Genomic DNA, 19,328 nt, shown 5'->3' on the forward strand with positions numbered 1-19,328 from the left:
TCTTTCCACATTCCACGCACTGATAGGGTTTCTCCGCTGTATGAATTCTTTGATGCTTAGTGAGATTGGAGCTCTTCCTGAAGCTCTTTCCACATTTCACGCACTGATAGGGTTTCTCCCCTGTATGAATTCTTTGATGCTTAGTGAGATCGGAGCTCTTCCTGAAGCTCTTTCCACATTCCACGCACTGATAGGGTTTCTCCCCTGTATGAATTATTTGATGCTTAGTGAGATCGGAGCTCGTACTGAAGCTCTTTCCACATTTCACGCACTGATAGGGTTTCTCCCCTGTATGAATTCTTTGATGCTTAGTGAGATCGGAGCTCTTCCTGAAGCTCTTTCCACATTCCACGCACTGATAGGGTTTCTCCGCTGTATGAATTCTTTGATGCTTAGTGAGATTGGAGCTCTTCCTGAAGCTCTTTCCACATTCCACGCACTGATAGGGTTTCTCCCCTGTATGAATTCTTTGATGGGAAGTGAGACTTTGGCTGTGACTGAAGCTCTTTCCACATTCCATGCACTGATAGGGTTTCTCCCCTGTATGAATTCTTTGATGGGAAGTGAGAGAGGACCTTGTACTGAACATCTTTCCACATGCAATGTGCTGATAGGGTTTCTTTCCAATGAGATTTTGTTGATGGGAACTGGAATGGGAGCTCTGACTGCAGCTCTTTCCACATTCCAAATTTTTACGTGCCTTCTCCACTCTGCAGATTGTGTTGTGGTCTCCTTTATTCTTGCTTTCCAATTCATCACAATCTGCAATGGAGAGAAAAAGGGATTAGAGCCTCAGGAACAAATGGAGACCCCGGTTAGGAAATAATGCTCATTAAATTTGTTGTAGAGAAGGCAGTTGGCTGTGTGTTTCTTACCTTTGTTATTTGTAATAAACCAATGTATTTATTATTTGATTCTAATCGATGGTTGAATTTTGCTTTGTTTGAAGTAAGTTACTCATTTTAATTTTTTTGTACATTTTTCATTAGATTAGATTGTTGTTATTATTACTGTTTCATGTTTATACCGTAGCACCTCAGGTTACGTAACCCTCTGGTTACGTAAACATCAGCTTATTAAAGGGGCAAATCCATGCGCATGCGCAGAACAGTGATCCTCGGGTTGCAAAAACCTCGGGATCTGGCCGGACCTCCGGAATAGATCCCATTCGCAACCAGAGGTACCACTGTATATGTGTTGGAAGCTTCCCAGATTGGCTGGAGCAACCCAGCCAGATGGTCAGCGTATACATAAAAATTATTATTATTGCTATTATTATCACTGCTAGTACTACCTGAGATTCAATCAGCCTGGCTCTTCTCTGGGGCAGATGTTTTTTGGCCCAGTCATGGCATCCCCTCCATCTCCAGTGTCAGTCTCTTTGGTCAACCCAAGACGGACAGCAGCAAAAACAATAACAGAAAACCTGACAGAAGCTACTTATCTTTTCTAACAACTCTGAAGCTGACATTTAAGATGCCTGGGCAGTTCAGATCAGCCCAACTGTGGTAGAGGGTGGCAGAACTGGAGGAAGATTGTTCACAGAAAAAACTGTAATTTACTATTTCTTCTGGGGGTGTTAGGTTCCCAGGTGTTGTAATGGGCACTGTGAAACTATATGAGGTTTATCACATGGAGGTATTTCTTGAATTTCCTGGCAGATAGGACGATCCCACAGGGAGCCTTACCAAGAGAGGCCACGATCCCCCAATTCTCCTCCATGACGTCCTTATGCAGAGCTCTCTGGTCAGGATCCAGCAACGCCCATTCCTCATCCGTGAAACGAACAGCGACATCTTCAAAGCACACTGGACCCTAAAATAAAAAAGGGAAATGTCCTCCTCTGAGACAGCAGAAATATGATCTGCTACACAATGCTCTGTGGTTTTCTTCCTATTAATTGCTGTGTTATTTCAATAAGATTGCTTTGCTGCACATTTTAATTATGGGCACCTATTTTAATGCTTTAATTGAATTCTTTTATTCTGCATTTTAACTATGGGAATTCGTCTTTGTGCAAATAGGTGGTACTCCACCTTGTGGTTTTCAAATCATTCTGCCTACGCAAGCATTCCAGTTTCCCCGATGGAAGGATCCACTTTCTCCTCTCCTCGTGAGTTGTTCTGGGGAGGTTCCCTCCCAAAGCCCTAGAGCCAAATTCAAGGGGTTCATGGGGGCATGGAGAGGGGGAGATGAATCCTACTGGCTGTTACGATATGGATACAACGCAGCTGCAAATTGGCAGCTCAGTGTTTACATCACATGATGTGGCTAGCTATGGGAAAGAATGTTCCAGGGATTTCTCAAAGCTTTGTTCTCAGTGTAATATGAGACCTTCCTGTTGCGTTTGTAAAGGAAGTTTGAGTCACTTGCTAGGAGGAGATTGAACTGATCGGACATGTTTTCTGTACAACTGAACAGTCAGAAATAAAAGGATGTAAATAGCTTTCTGACTATCTCCTTTCTCTTGCTGGTATGCAAGGATGGAGGGGGTGTGCATTTTCCACGCTGGGAAATGTCGCCTATCAAGATTTCCCTGGACTGTGGGGATACCAGCCAGAGGAGATCACCGGTAAGAAGCTCCGGGAGCTGGGAGAGAGGCCAGCTTCTCCCGAGGGGGCTAGTTTGCCAACACTGGCAACATTCAGAAGGCTGGTATGACAGAGCTATACGGGCAGGAAATCCCACACTTCACAGCTAGAGTTTACTCGTTATCAGCAAGAACACGATGTTCACAGACTTGGCTGAGTTTCGGGCTTAATGAAAACAGCAGCTCATTCCCTGAGCCTCTTCGTCCACAAAAGCAGTTGCTGAGAGTGAAGGCCCCCGGCTCCCCACAGCTTTCCAACTCCCCTCCTCTCTGGGGTTTCTGGCAAGCGATTGAACAGTGCACCAGTGTGCAGCCTGCCTTTGCTCCTCCATGTTAGACCTCTCTTGGCTCTGAGAGACAAGCAGGGAGGGTGGATTCTGGCAGAAGGAGAGGGAGCCACCGGTGGCTCCTCCTTCTCCTGACTCACCTCTGCCTCTCGACCTTCCTCTCCCACTCGCCTCCTTCCTCTTCTGCCTCTGATTCTGGACTGCATTCTGCCACAGAGTCTTCCAGCTCACTAAGCCCTGTTACCCCTTCAGCTTCTGACACCTCCTCATGCCAGTCTTCTCCCTCTGACCGCTCTTCCTTCCTCTACCTCCACTCCTTGGGCTCTGAGACGTCTTTGTTTCCTGGTTCCCAGGCTGCTTCCTCCCACCATTTCTCTGTGCCCAACCAGTCCATGATATTGCTCCATCCCTCGGCCTCTGTCCCCACAAGGCAGCTTCCCCTGACCTGATCTGGTGCCACAGCCGCTGTTTCACTTCTGCCTCCATGAAAATATAAATATGGAGGTCTTGTTGGCTTCATTCTTTCATCTGCCTCACAGGAATCCAGATCCATTTCTGCAAAATGATCTCTTTTCTAAAAGAACAACAAGAATTCAAAACAGTAAATGAATGATGAGAAATATTAAAAAGAGAACGACAAAGACAGATACTTTAAGGTTGTTAGATCTCATTCCCAGAAAAAGGATGGGACATCAGCATACCATTTCTGGATGTTCTCCATCCTGTTTGGAGCCTCTTTGAAGTATCCAGAGGAAAGTCTCGCTCACCTGCTTTCTCTCTCCCTGCTTTCTCTCCTCTGCCTGACTCAGGAGGAAACCTTCAGCCAGGGCCACCGCCTGGGAACTGGTCTCTGCTCCACAGTCCCTCACCCAGCTCTCCATCTCCAGGGGAAGGACAGCCAGGAACTGCTCCAAGATCACCAGGTCCAGCATCTCAGCTTTCGTGTGCCTTTCCGGCTTCAGCCGCTGGTGGCAAAGGTGGTAGATTCGGCTGCAAACCTCTCGGGGTCCTTTGGCCTCCTGGCAGCAGAACTGCCTCAACTGCTGGCTCTGCACCTCTGAGCGGAGGGTGTCCTCCTCACCCAGGATCTTCTGCCCAGAGTTTTCCCAGAATCCCCCACTGCTCCCAGTTTGGATTGCATGGCCTCTTCCTGCTCCAGGGCCAGCTGAGTCTCGCTCATCCATCTGTGCTCTCAGGAAGCCTCTGAGAGATTGGAAGGAAGCCTTTGTTCTTCTTCCAAGTTCTGTCTGTCTGAATGAGCTCTAGCAAATCCTACAAAGCAAATACATTGTTCTGTTACAAATGTTGTACAATATCAGGAGAAGAAAAATGTTCCCTGAGCAAGCATGGATGAGTCTTGCTGGGAACCAGGGTAGGACTGCACCACAGCCCAGACTCTGAGCTATCTTTCAAAAAGGAGGAGGAGGAGATGTAGGCCTCTAGAAGGCAGATTGTGGAAATGTGGAAGCAAGCGAAGAGATTAATGCGAGGGGACTCAGCCTGGTTGCTCCTTCCTTCCAGTCAATGCATGAAGTCAGAACTGATTGACAAGGGAGTCATTGGTGCCTCGTGAAAAATGACTAGGAGTGTTGAGTCCGAATCTCCTTTCTTGTAGCTTGAAGCCATTGGTTGGAATCCTGTGCCCAGGTGACATGGCTCTCCCATCTCCTCTCTGTCTCCTCTTCTCCAAGTCAACATACCCAGCTCCTCATAAAGCTTGGCTTGATCTGCTTGGCTGGCCTCCTCTGCCAATAAGGAGAAAGAAAGAAGGGAAACAAAGGAAGAGGTTTTGGAGCAACCATTCATACATGTTTCCTCTGTTGTGCAATGACGCTGATCCGTGTCACACACAGCAGAAGTCCTACTGATAGCCTTATTTAAAGAAGCTAGATTTCTATCTGCTAGATTTCCCAGGGGGCTCTGAGTAATATTTTTTTGGAGGGGGGGCAGTAACCTCCTCCCCTCCCCCCTCCACAAAAGATCTAAAGGAAGGAGACAGTTCCTGCAACCTCGCCCCTCCCTGGCAGGACCCCCTGCTCCCAGGTGCTTCCCCCCCCCCACATGAGCCACCCTCCCCTGCATCCCTGGGACTCCCACCTTCTCCCCACTGCACCCTCGAGGGGGGGGGGGAGAGAGAGGAGACTCACCAGATCCCCGTGGAAGAGAACAATGCAGCCTTTGCAGCAGAGGAAAGCAAACCCCCCCCCTTGCAGGAAGGGGAGGGAGGGGCTTTTCCCCTGGAGGACCTGGCCCCCCCTTTACATCCTGTCCTCTCTAGGAATGCAGTTCATTTCCCTTTAACCCTTGCAAAGCCTAGTCCACCCTGCTCAGTCCTCTCTGCCTTTTCTCTCCTGCCTTGCACAATCCCAGAGATGCTCATTTTGAGGGGACGCTCTTGGCTGGTCTGTGATCCGCTCCCTCCCTTGGCCAGAAACTGGAGGAAGAGGTTGCAGGGAAAAGGGGTTTGCAGGAAGCAAGGAACCTCATCCTAGACTGGGAGGGAGCCCTAAGGGTCATCTATTCCAGCCCCCCTGCAAGGCAGGAATCTCAGCCAAAGCATCCAACCTCTGCTTAAAAACCTCCAAGGAAGGAGAGTCCGCCATCTCCCAAGGGATTCTGCTGCTCTTCCCCTCAGAAGGTTCTCCCTGCTCTTTAGGCAGCAGAAACTGCTTTCTGGTCCTCTGGGTCCCTTCTTCTGGGTGCTCCCCTCTAGGGCAGGAGAAAAGAAGCTGGCTCCCTCTTCCATGGGTCAGCCCCCCAGATATTGAGAGGTGGCTCTCATGTCTCCATCCAGGCAGGTCTCAGCTGAGGGAGGAACAGGAAGACACGCTGTTCCTGCCTCTCCTGGGACTACACATTGCTGAGCTGCAAAATGCAGGAAAGGGCACATTTTGAAAGCTTTGGGTACGTTTTGTTAATGGAGAAATCTGAGGGATCCCTTGGAGAAAAAACAAGGACCCCAGCCAGGAATACCGGAGCAAAAGAGCAGCCAGTTAGCTTGGTCTTTCTTGAAGACTGTCATGGCAGGACTCCCACCTGACACCAGGTGGAACAAGATGGAAGCCCCAAACAGCAGAGCCTCCAAACTTTATCAGCTGCTAATCCCCATGTTGCACCCCCCCCAAACTACATCACTCATACATCATGAAAGGGGAGGTCTGGTGGCAAGAATCTGAGCATCCTGGGCCCTGCCCCATGGTTCTCCTTGCCTTCCAACAAACACCCATGGAATGTAACCTGAGGCTTTTGCCTTCGTCTGGGTTTGTTATTTCTGGAATTGCTATGTGTCTGTCACTCAGGTATCAGGATGCCAGAAATCATCACTCAAGTAGAGGGGCTGCTGAGTAGCTGAGCTCACATGTCTATATGAATTTCTTAAGTTTTCCCAGTGAGCCAGTACAGAGATACATTTATCAGTGAATTCTTACATTTGGTATTGTGCAGCAGAGGCCCCTTGACCAGATAGGAAGAAACTGATGAAGTGTTTTGTGGGGACAAGTCAAAAAAGTCACAAAAGTGATGGTGCTGATTTTGGTAGTGTGCTGCATGTGCATGATATCTACCGCAGGGGCAACCCCCCCCCCCTCCAACCTATACATAAATTCCTGCAACTGTTTGCCTTCCAGTGTCCGGCTATACCTCTTGGCTCGTCCTCCAAACTTTGCTGGGGGGCTGTGTTCCCCCTCCCAAAGCAGGGACACACTCTTAGCACCCGAAAGCTGTACCACCTCATTGCTGCTGCCGGGGGTGAGAGGGTTTATATAGTGGCGGGTGATGCCCTTTTGCAACATTTGTCCAATTAAGTGAGGCGGGGAATCCCTCAAGGGACGGAGCAGCAGCTGATTTGCTACCTGTGCTATGACACCCTCCTCTCAGCTGAGCAGGTACCCTGGGGGGACCTCAGATACTACTACTACTAAATAAATACTACTAGTACTACTACTACTTCCGCAGCACTATAAGTTCCTTGTTTGATTGTGTTTTCATGTTATAAAGGGCTCTGAGTTCCGCCTTCTCTGCCAAGTCTTTTTGAGAGAACTGCTGTGGAGCTGAGATGAAGGAGAGAGACCATATCCTCTCCACCCAGCAGAGGTGTGGAACTCCAGGAAGACACAAAATGAAAGACAGTGCGCTATTTTATTAAAAAAATTTATAACTCCTGCTTATGTTATATGATGTTATGATGTATTGTAATTTTCATAAAATTTATAGACTGCCTGATTGTAAAAACACACACAAACACTTTCAAAATGTTTATTAAAAATATTTTTATTAGTAATTTCAACATAACATTTTATCAAATAACATATCATCCTTAAATTTCCTCCCTTATTTTTCCCCTCTCCAAAAAACCTGACCCACCCTCCCCTCCCCCTCAGCCTTCCCTCAGCTCCCCTCTCTGGTTTATCAACATATGCTATTTTCTGCATGTTACAATACTGTACAGATTTTTAATTTTCTATCTAAATGTTATCAATAAAAAGTTTGTAAATGTTTATTCAAAACCTGCCAAGGAGTCCAGTTCATTTTGTTGCTTCTGTAAGTACTTTGTAAAGGGTTCCCATTCATCTTTAAAATCACAGTTATCCTTGTCACGTAGTTTGTGTGTCAATTTTGCCAATTCTGCGTAATCCATCAATTTTTCCATCAATCCCTAACAAAAATGCCTTAGGTTTTTAAACAAATTTTAATTGGAACATTTTCTTCAACTCACTATATATCATTTCCTGAAACTTTTTGAATTCATTACGATCCCACCACATATAGTAAAAAGTCCCGTCTCTTTCGTTACACTTCCAACACATATTTGAGCTGGTTTTGTTCATTCTTCCTAACTGCACTGGTGTCATATACCATCTATACATCATCTTCATATAATTTTCTTTCAGCAAGGAACGCTCTGTGAATTTTAAATCGGTTTTCCATAACCTTTCCCAATCTTCCACAATAATATTATGACCCATATCTTGTGCCCATTTAATCATAACAGATTTCACATCTTCGTCTTTCGTCTCCCAATCTAACAGAATACCGTATGTGCCTTTCAGCAGTGGGAATCTAAGTCTCTCCTGTATTTGTCAAAGGACTCTCTGAAATTCTGATGTTAGCCTGTATCTCCTTTTCATGTATGTAAAGGAAATGCCCTCTGGGAATTCCCATTTATATCTAATGTCAGCTCTCCTGAGTGCTATTGTTAAATATCTATATTTGGTTCTTCTAAGTCTCAATTTCAGTGGAATCTCTCTAAAGATATGTACTTTCTGTCCGGCAACGACATGATTTGGCTCTGAATCAGATTCTGGAAGGCCTCTGTCAGGTAGACGTTAACTTATTACTTCAGCTAAATGTCACAGGAATAAACAAGGTACTACAATGGTACTTGGGTTACAAACGCTTCAGGTTACATACGCTTCAGGCTACAGACTCTGCTAACCCAGAAATGGTACCTCGGGTTAAGAACTTTGCTTCAGGGTGAGAACAGAAATTGTGCTTCGGCGGCCCCATTCGCTAAAGTGGTGCTTCAGGTTAAGAACAGTTTCCGGTTAAGAACAGACCTCATGAACAAATTAAGTACTTAACCCGAGGTACCACTGTACAGGCACAGCTTCTCTTAAACTCCCTCCTCTCAAAATCAGTTGTTACACTTCAGGTATCCAGAATAAATGCTAAAAGGCTTAACTCTGTTTCTGCTGCTTCTCTCTCATTCCCTCACTTAGTTATGACAGAACAGCCCAGCTTCCTTCATGGCTTCATACTTTGGTCCGTGAGCGAGGGGCCACTTTTCCTCGGTTCCCCAATCTCTAAGCAGTTCCACTTCAGAGGTATTTTCCTTTGTATGCCAGACCCAGGGGATCATCTGAGTCCTTTTTACTGACTCAGAAATCTCCTTTTCCTAGAAAATCTCTCCTCTCCCAAATGGAAGGAGACCCCAGAAGAAGAGTCTTCCCACAGCTTCTCCCTCCAGATTAAGTCCCGTCTGAACACTCTCTCCAGACCCTCAACATGGACTTCCTATCTCAGCTACGACAGTTAATAGAGGATGAGCTGCCTCACTTCATGAAATTAAAACCTCGCTCTTTCAAAGTATTAGAGTTCAAAGACTGTGATAAAAATGAAAGACGAGCAAAGGGAGAAGAATATCATGGTTCTCAAATGATGGATAACATAGGTTACTACAGGAGTAAGAAAATAAAATGATAATTATTATTATGATTTATTATTTATACCCCGCCCATCTGGCTGGGCTTCCCCAGCCACTCTGGGCGGCTTCAAATAAGATATTAAAATACTAATACATCAAAAATTAAAAGCTTCCCTAAACAGGGCTGCCTTCAGAGGTCTTCTAAAAGTCTGGTAGTTGTTGTTCTCTTTGACATCTGGTGGGAAGGCATTCCACAGGGAGGTCGCTACTACTGAGAAGGCCGTCTGGCTGGTTCCCTGGAGTTGTTCAGCAATCACTCGCTCAGTCACCTTGCCCAAGAATGGAGGATTTGAGACTGGGCGATAGTTGGCCATCGTGGCCACATCTAAAGAAGGGTCTGGGAAGGCTCCCTCATGGAGGGAAGCATTCACCACCTCACGAAGCCCATCGCCCAGCCCTTCTCGGCTCACTTTTATAAGCCAGGATCAAGGAGACAAGTGGTTGGTTTCCTTCGTCCAAGCAGCCTGTCCACATCCTCGGGCGTAACAGATTGTAATTGATCCCACACAACTTGACTAGACAGGACTCTGGCACTCTCCCGCCCTGCTCCCATGGTGGAGTCTACTTCTTCTCGAATCTGAGCGACTTTGTCTGCAAAAAACTTTGCAAAAATATTGCAGGAGATCATGTGGCCTGTACTGGGCCCTAATGGAGCAGGTGGTATTGCTAAATTGTGAACCACCTGAAAGAGTCTCCTGCTGTTTCCCCCCCGCAGATGTAATAGAGGCAGTGAAGAAAGTCTTTTTGGCCATCACTATCACCACTTGGTAGGCACTTCTTTAGTTTCGCTTTTACTTAGTGTCAGATCACCAACATCCATAGAGGTGAACACCAGGTCTAAGGCATGTCCATGGCTATGAGTTGGGCCAAACATATTCAGGGAAAGCCCCATGGAGGCCATGCTTTCCATGAAGTCCCGAGCAGCCCCTTGTAAGGTCGTGTCGGCATGGATGTTAAAATACCCTAGGACGACCAAGCTAGGTGTCTCCAGGAGAACATCCGCCACGACCTGAAGCAGCTCGGGCAGGGAATCCTTGGTGCAGCGGGGAGGTCGGTACACCAAAAGGAATCCTGTACTGCCCCTATTGCCCAACTTGCAGAACATGCACTCAGAGAACTGGGTCTTCCCAATAGGACGCCTGCTCCACAGGGTAGGACACAAACCAATGCCTTCAAGTTTTTTGTTTTTTTAAAAAAAGACTGACTACAGATGCGGAAGAACTTTTTGACAGCAACAGCTGTTAGTGGATTGGACTCCCTTGGGAGTGCTGGAATTTCCATTCTTTGAGGTTTTCAAATGAAGTTGGATGGTCATCTGTCATGGATGCTTTACTTGCTATGCCTGCATCACAAGGGGTGAAATAGATTGCACCAGGGATCACTTCAAGCTCAAAAATTCTACAATTCCGTGATTCTCCCCTGTATGAATTCTTTGAAGGTAAGTAAGACTGGACTTTTGATTGAAACTCTTTCCACATTCTGCACACTGATAGGGTTTCTTCCTGTATGAATTCTTTGATGGGAAGTGAGATTGGAGCTCATACTGAAGCTCTTTCCACATTCCACACACTGATAGGGTTTGTCCCCTGTATGAATTCTTTGATGGGAAGCGAGATGGGACCTCTGACTGAAGCTCTTTCCACATTCCACACACTGATAGGGTTTCTCCCCTGTATGAATTCTTTGATGTTTAGTGAGACTGGAGCGCATACTGAAGATGTTTCCACATTCCATGCACTGATAGGGTTTCTCCCCTGTATGAATTCTGTGATGTTTAGTGAGACTGGAGCGCATACTGAAGCTCTTTCCACATTCCACACACTGATAGGGTTTCTCCCCTGTATGAATTCTTTGATGTTTAGTGAGATCGGAGCTCATACTGAAGCTCTTTCCACATTCCACACACTGATAGGGTTTCTCCCCTGTATGAATTCTTTGATGTTTAGTGAGATCGGAGCTCATACTGAAGCTCTTTCCACATTCCACACACTGATAGGGTTTCTCCCCTGTGTGAATTCTTTGATGTTTAGTGAGATCGGAGCTCATACTGAAGCTCTTTCCACATTCCACACACTGATAGGGTTTCTCCCCTGTATGAATTCTTTGATGTTTAGTGAGATCGGCATTTCTACTGAAGCGCTTTCCACATTCCATGCACCGATAGGGTTTCTCCCCTGTATGAATGATTTGGTGGTAAGTGAGATTGTAGCTCATACTGAAGCTCTTTCCACATACCATGCACCGATAGGGTTTCTCCCCCGTATGAATTCTTTGATGTTTAGTGAGATCGGAGCTCATACTGAAGCTCTTTCCACATTCCACACACTGATAGGGTTTCTCCCCTGTGTGAATTCTTTGATGTTTAATGAGATCGGTGCTTCGACTGAAGCTCTTTCCACATTCCATGCACCGATAGGGTTTCTCCCCTGTATGAATTATCTGATGGGAAGTGAGACTGGAGCTCATACCGAAGCTCTTTCCACATTCCATGCACTGATAGGGTTTCTCCCTTGTATGAATTATTTGATGGGAAGTGAGATGGGAGCTCATACTGAAGCTCTTTCCACATTCCATGCACCGATAGGGTTTCTCCCCTGTATGAATTTTTTGATGTTTAGTGAGATTGGAGCTCATACTGAAGCTCTTTCCACATTTCACACACTGATAGGGTTTCTCCCCTGTGTGAATTCTTTGATGGTTAGTGAGATCGGCGCTTCTACTGAAGCTCTTTCCACATTCCATGCACCGATAGATTTTCTCCCCTGTATGAATTATTTGATGGGAAGTGAGATTGTAGCTCATACTGAAGCTCTTTCCACATTCCACACACTGATAGGGTTTCTCCCCTGTATGAATTCTTTGATGCCTAGTGAGATCGGAGTTAATCCTGAACCTCTTTCCACATTTCATGCACTGAAAGGGTTTCTCCCCTGTATGAATTCTTTGATGTTTTGTGAGACCCGAGCTGCTACTGAAGCTCTTTCCACATTCCACACAGTGATAGGATTTATCCCCTGTATGAATTCTTTGATGGGAAATGAGAGAGAAGCTCTGACTGAAGCTCTTTCCACATTCAATGCACTGATAGGGTTTCTTTCCAATGAGATTTTGTTGATGGGAAGTGGAATGGGAGCTCTGACTGCAGCTCTTTCCACATTCCAAATTTTTACGTGCCTTCTCCACTCTGCAGATTGTGTTGTGGTCACCTTTGTTCTTGCTTTGCAATTCATCACAATCTGCAATGGAGAGAAAAAGGGATTAGAGCCTCAGGAACAAATGGAGCCCCCAGTTAGGGAATAATGCTCATTAAATTTGTTGTAGAGAAGGCAGTGTTCATTACCTTTGTTATTTGTAATAAACCAATGTATTTATTATTGGATTCTAATCTTTGGTTGAATGTTGCTTTGTTTGAAGTAAGTTACTCATTTTATAAATGTACTTTTTGTAAAATTTTTGTACTTTTTTCATTGGATTAGATTGTTGTTATTATTACTGTTTCATGTTTATACAGTAGCACCTCGGGTTACATAACCCTTGGATTATATAAACATCAGATTATGAAAGCGACAAATCTATGCACAGTGATCCTTGTCTTGCGAAAACCTCGGGATCTGGCCGGATCTCCGGAACGGATCCCATTCGCAACCAGAAATACGACTGCATATGTGTTGGAAGCTTCCCAGATTGGCTGGGGCAACCCAACCAGATGGTAAGGGTATACATAAAAATTATTATTATTACTATTATTATCACTGCTAGTACTACCTGAGATTCAATCAGCCTGGCTCTTCTCTGGGGCAGATGTTTTTTGGCCCAGTCATGGCATCCCCTCCATCTCCAGTGTCAGTCTCTTTGGTCAACCCAAGACGGACAGCAGCAAAAACAATAACAGAAAACCTGACAGAAGCTACTTATCTTTCCTAACAACTCTGAAGCTGACATTTAAGATGCCTGGGCAGAACTGGAGGTAGAAGGAGGCAGAACTGGAGGAAGATTGTTCACAGAAAAAACTGTAATCTACTATTTCTTATGGGGGTGTTAAGTTCCCAGGTGTTGTAGGAGGCACTGTGGAAGATATATGAGGTTTGTCACATAGAGGTATTTTTTGAATTTCCTGGCAGATAGGACGATCCCACACGGAGGCTTACCAAGAGAGGACACAATCCCCCAATTTTCCTCCATGACGTCCTTATGCAGAGCTCTCTGGTCAGGATCCAGCAATGCCCACTCCTCGTCCGTGAAATGAACAGCGACATCTTCAAAGAGCACTGGACCCTAAAAGAAAAAGGGAAATGTCCTCCTCTGAGACGGCAGAAAGCCCACTTGACCTGGACACGAATTGACCTAATTTGGATCACAAGAGGGATGGCACCCAAGATTCGAAAGTTGGAAATCTGTCCAAAAACTTGCTCCGACCATAACCCTGTGAAAATGTAAATGAAATTAACACTGATTGGTTCCTTCAGATGGAGAATGAATGACACCTTGTTTAGAGATCCAGAAATTATTAAAAAGGCCCAAAAAACTATAAAAGATTATTTTGAAATAAATTTGAAAACTACGGTGGAAAAGAGAGGAATCTGGGATGCAAGTAAAGCTGTAATGAGAGGTTTTTTGATTCAGCAAAATTCTATAAAGAGATGACTTCAAGAGGATAGAAAAGGAAAGATTCTAGAGAAAATAAAAGAAGGAGAGAAGAGATTAAGGTCTAAACCTAAGTCACAGGAGGTTTTGCGAGAAATTAAATCATATCAAGCACTGTCAGGGGCTCAGGAACAGAGGCACAGGGGAGGAAGGAAATGGAGAGCGAAGGGGAAGAATCTGAGGGCAGCATAGGGGAGTATGACAGTGACCCGAGAGATTCCATGAGCTTTTCCAGCGGATCGGAAGATTCCCAGAAGGAGGCGCCGATGGTCAGGGCAAGGGGGGTCCCAGGGGGGACGCACCAGGAACAAGGGGCCAGCGGGGACTCCCAAAGCAGCAGCGGGAGATCAGGACCAGCTTCCCCACCAGAGCGTAGTGGGGGGGGAAGAGTCCCATGTGTCAGGGCCAGCGTCTCCTCGCCAAGGAAGATACCCCGGCCAGCGCCAACAGGTGGGTACCGTACTATGCCGTGGAGGAGCACTACCTCAAAGACGAGTTCCATGCACTCTTCCCACACAGACCTATGCCGGCAGATTATTTCGACGACTGTCTTTTCACACCCACACTTTCAGCCAGCACGTTCCACGGGTTCTCATCAGCTGAGGAAACGGCGCCAGAAACAAGCTCCCCAGAGGGATCACTCTCGGGGTCTGTCACAGACCGCTCCTATTGGTGGGACGATCAACCGGAGGTGGGGTGGAGCAGGGAACTGCTGAGGGGGCCCTTACACGCAACATCACCCGAGGTAACAGGGGGAGGGGAGGACATGGACGTGTTGGGGGAGGATCCTGGGTTCGAGCACGAATGCAGAGAGATGGAAGCAGAGGAGATCGATGTCGACGAACCCATTACGGGCTGGCCGGATCCAGCTGGCCGGCTGCATACCAGGGGGAAAGAACGGTATCCTGCACTCACCCCCACAGCAATGGAGCGCCCGGAACCCGCACCCGAAGAGGGGGAGGGGGAAAGGGGGGCTTCGAGGGGGGGATGGATGTCAGGGGCTCAGGAACAGAGGCACAGGGGAGGAAGGAAATGGAGAGCGAAGGGGAAGAATCTGAGGGCAGCATAGGGGAGTATGACAGTGACCCGAGAGATTCCATGAGCTTCTCCAGCGGATCGGAAGATTCCCAGAAGGAGGCGCCGATGGTCAGGGCAAGGGGGGTCCCAGGGGGGACGCACCAGAAACAAGGGGCCAGCGGGGACTCCCAAAGCAGCAGCGGGAGATCAGGACCAGCTTCCCCACCAGAGCGTAGTGGGGGGGGGAAGAGTCCCATGTGTCAAGGCCAGCGTTCCTCCAGCAGGGAGAGAAGATGAGTCAGGGCTGACCACGCCTCTATCGGAGAGTGGGGGAACGGAGGGGAGGTCAGGTCCAGCTAGCCCCCCCGAAGGGGGAAGCAGTGACAGGAGCAGTGTAACGGTCAGGAGGAAGGTAGCCGGCTGGGCGCGCGTGCCAAGTTCGAATGTACAGGCGTGTGAGACAGCAGAAAACCCGGATTGGGAACCAGGTCCTAAAGCCCGCCGGAGGCAGGGGGAAGATTCAGGGGACTCAGCGTCAGACGAGTCTAGGAGCGGCAAGACACCAGCGAACGGACGAATCCAGAGGAGGAAAGAGCAAAGGAAGAGGTGGAGCAAGGCCAGAGTCTTAAACTGGTGTCTGGGGGGAGGAGATTCAGACGGAGCTTCAGCGGTCTAGAGTTTCGGACATAGAGCTGGCGCTGCGGCTGTGAAAGCAGAACTGAACTTCAATAAAGACTTTTGTATATAACAACGAACCGGCGTTGGTCCTTTGTGAGCTGGGACCTCGGGCAGCTCTGACAAGCACAATATTTGAAAATGGTTAACCAGGACATAGAATGGAAGATCAAACAGATGAGACAAAAAACCTTTGAATCGGCTAATAAGTGTGGAAAGCTGCTAGCTTGGCAGCTGAAGAAAAGACAAAAAATAAATACTGTGACTAATCTTGAAGTAAATGGATGGAACATACAAAACCCAAAGGAAATTAAAGATTGTTTCCAGAGATACTTTAAAAATTGTACGCACAAGGGCCACAGAATGAGATCAAGATTGAGAAATTTTTAGAAACAAATGGACTACAAAAAATATCTCAAGAGAACAAACTAATTTTGAATGAAAAAATTTCTGAACAGGAGGTTGAAGGTGCCATAAAGAATTTGCAACTAGGCAAGTCTCCAGGCCCGGATGGACTATCCTCCAAGTACTACAAAGTTTTGAAAAACTTTTTAATTCAACCGTTAATGGAGGTTTGTAATGAAATTATGGAGGGGAAAAGAGCGCCGGAATCGTGGAAAGAGACCTATATCACACTGTCAGGGAACTGCCATCGGAGGGACAGGTGGTGGAAGGGCTCACGGAGGTTGGGAGAGACCCAGCAGCTGAAGCAGGAACCAGCAGGGGGAGAGGGGGGTCTCTGAGGGAAAGCGAGCAAGAGGGAGGGCTCAGGGACACGTCCAGCGAGAACAGTGGGGAGGTTTCTGGACCTCCCATAGGGAGACCCACTCCTCGCCGGAAACTGTCACGCCGTGAGTCCAGAAGACGTGTTTCCGTTAAGGAGCTTTTATGTTGGAAGCGATTCCGAAAGCAGCCACTGTCGGAATCTGCCAGTGACTAGAGGAGCCATGTCTGAGGGGCTCCGTCACAGACAGAGGTTTGTGGACTTGAACAAACTCTGAGGGACTACGATTTTACGCACAAGCAGCTCATCATCCCATCACACACACTAATACCGAAAAATGAGTCTGAAAAGACACAACTTAAGAACTACTGCCCTATAGCCCTACTTAATGTGGATTACAAAATTTTTGCCGATATTTTGGCTAAAAGACTGAAAAAAGTTTTAGTTGGAATGATATTTAAAGACCAAGCTGGCTTTCTTCCAGGCAGATATATGTCAAATAATACAAGGAATTTGATTGACATTTTGGAAAAATTGCAAAGTTAATATAAATACAAAAGCTGTTTTGATATTTATTGATGCGGAGAAAGCCTTTGATAATATTTCTTGGAGTTTTATGAGGAAAAACCTGCAAGGGATGGGGGTGGGAGAAAGGTTTGGAAACGGTATAGGTGCGATTTATTCAGAACAAAAGGCAAAATTAATAGTGAATAATGCAGTGACAGAAGAAGTTAAGATAGAGAAAGGGACACGACAAGGCTGCCCAATTTCCCCCCTGCTTTTTATTTCAGTCCTGGAGGTCTTGCTGAACATGATTAGAAGGGACCAACAGATTCAGGGTATACAGGTCGGAGTTAAACAATATAAACTTAAAGCATATGCAGATGACCTAGTATTGACATTACAGGAGCCAATTCCCAGTACTCACAGAGCTTTGGAAATAATACAAGAATTTGGTCAGGTGGCAGGTTTTAAATTGAATAAATCGAAAACAATGGTCTTGGAGAAGAACTTGACATCGATTGAGAAGGAAAGGTTTCAGGGAGAAACAGGTTTATCATTGGTGAAAAAAGTGAAATACCTAGGGGTGAATATGACTTCAAAAAATGTTAATTTATTTAAAGATAACTATGAGAAGTGTTGGTCGGAAGTGAAAAAATATCTTGAAATTTGGACAAATCTGAAGCTTTCCTTATTGGGTAGAATTGCGGTTATCAAAATGAATGTATTGCCAAGAATGTTATTTTTGTTTCAGACGTTACAAATCATTGACAAGATGGACTGTTTCAAGAAGTGGCAAAAAGAAATCTCTAGATTTGTCTGGCAGGGCAAAAAGCCCAGAATAAAATACAAAATCCTTACTGATACTAAGAATAGAGGGGGGTTTGCCCTGCCGGACTTTAAGTTATATTATGAAGCAGCAGCTTTTTGCTGGCTGAAGGAATGGCTACTTCTTGAGAACACCGACATTTTGGATTTAGAGGGTTTTGATAATGCTTTTGGGTGGCATGCATATCTGTGGTATGATAAGGTTAAAGCTCATAAAGGTTTTAAAAATCATATTGTCAGGAAAGCACTATTTAATGTCTGGACGAGGTACAAAGATTTGTTGGAAAGTAAGACTCCTAGGTGGTTGTCGCCAATGGAGGCTAAAGCTGTGAAAAAGCTTAATATGGAATCTAAATGGCCGAGATATTCGGAAATTTTGGAACAAGAAGGGGACAGGTTGAAATTGCAGAGTTATGAGAAACTTAAGAATAAGGTGCAGGATTGGTTACATTACTTTCAAATAAGAGAGGCCTACAATTTGGACAGGAAAAATGGTTTCCAGGTGGAAAAATCAAAATTGGAAACAGAATTGTTAGAACCCAAAGCTAAGATATTGTCGAGAATGTATGATTTGCTGTTGAAATGGAACACGGAGGACGAAACGGTTAAATCGGCTATGATAAAATGGGCACAAGACATTGGTCATAATATTATGTTTGCTGACTGGGAACGGTTGTGGACCACCGGTATCAAATTTACGGCATGTAATGCCTTAAGAGAAAATATTATGAAAATGATTTATAGGTGGTACATGACACCAGTCAAGCTTGCAAAAATCTATCATTTGCCCGATAATAAATGTTGGAAATGTAAAGAAACTGAAGGAACATTCTTTCACCTTTGGTGGACGTGCCCAAGGATTAAGGCGTTCTGGGAAATGATCTATAATGAACTGAAAAAGGTATTTAAGTATATTTTCTGAAGAAACCAGAAGCCTTCCTCCTGGGCATAGTCGGCCAATTGGTGCCAAAGAAGGATAGAACTTTTTTCATGTATGCTACAGCAGCAGCAAGAATACTTACAGCAAAGCATTGGAAGACGCAAGACCTACCCACCTTGGAAGAGTGGCAGGTGCAAGTGATAGACTATATGGAACTGGCAGAGATGACCGGCAGAATCCGAGATCAAGGAGAGGAGCAGATGGAAGAGGACTGGAAGAAGTTTAAAGTTTATCTACAAAAATATTGTAAAATTTATGAATGTTGAAGGCTCTGAAAATGAAATGAAGGGGTTCTAGCGATTAAGATAAATAAGATTATAAAGGGAGGGATAAAGGTTTAAAATGAATAATGAACGATCTTGCTGAACTAATTTTTAAAGTAGAATACAAGAAGAGAAGGGGGGTGGAAGCAAAGAGAATAAGGTTTTGAAAGTTATTAATATAAAAGAGTGTTCTTCTTTTATGCTAAATTCTTTCCTTTGTATTTTTTTTTGTTTCTTTGTTTGGATTTTCGATGTTTGTTGTTTGTTTTTTCTGATTTTTGTTGATTTTTGTTGATGTTAACTTTTTGGAAAATTCTAATAAAATATTATTACAAAAAAAAAAAATGAGACGGCAGAAATGTGATCTGCTACACAATGCTCTGTTATTTCCTTCCTGTTAATTGCTGTATTATTTCAATAGGATTGCTTTGCTGCACATTTTTATTATGGGTACCTATTTTAACGCTTTAATTGAATTCTTTTATTCTGCATTTATTCGTCTTTTTGCAAATAGGTGGTACTCCAGCTTATGTTTACGTTTTTCTGCCTACGCAAGCATTCCAGTTTCCCCGATGGAAGGATCCACTTTCTCCTCTCCTCGTGAGTTGTTCTGGGGAGGTTCCCTTCCAACGCCCTAGAGCCAAATTCAAGGGGTTC

At 45.4% G+C, this 19,328-nt stretch overlaps 2 protein-coding genes across 6 annotated transcripts in view; both read right to left on the reverse strand.

The window, feature by feature from the left end:
* The window catches only part of LOC310705151 (uncharacterized protein), a 31,318-nt gene extending 26,250 nt beyond the window's left edge, over positions 1-5,068 (reverse strand). The window contains exon 1 of the mRNA XM_083499649.1: positions 5,025-5,068. The gene's annotated coding sequence lies outside the window, so the exon portion shown is untranslated. The remainder of the gene's footprint in view (positions 1-5,024) is intronic.
* A 1,300-nt stretch (positions 5,069-6,368) lies between these two features.
* The window catches only part of LOC310705079 (uncharacterized protein), a 44,817-nt gene continuing 31,857 nt past the window's right edge, over positions 6,369-19,328 (reverse strand). Inside the window, exons 5-7 of one of the 5 annotated variants that reach the window (XM_083499450.1) lie at positions 13,228-13,354; positions 10,891-12,315; positions 6,371-10,558 (exon numbers count right to left, since the gene is read on the reverse strand). In XM_083499450.1, the coding sequence (XP_083355576.1) occupies positions 10,557-10,558; positions 10,891-12,315; positions 13,228-13,354 (1,554 nt within the window). In that variant the 3' untranslated portion in view covers positions 6,371-10,556. Of the gene's footprint in view, positions 12,316-13,227; positions 13,503-19,328 lie in introns of all 5 variants that reach the window. The other 4 variants (XM_083499449.1, XM_083499447.1, XM_083499452.1 and 1 more) reach the window with 4 other exon arrangements.

The sequence above is a fragment of the Podarcis liolepis genome (assembly GCF_965112155.1).
Source record: "Podarcis liolepis genome assembly, chromosome: 4".
NCBI lineage: Eukaryota > Metazoa > Chordata > Lepidosauria > Squamata > Lacertidae > Podarcis > Podarcis liolepis.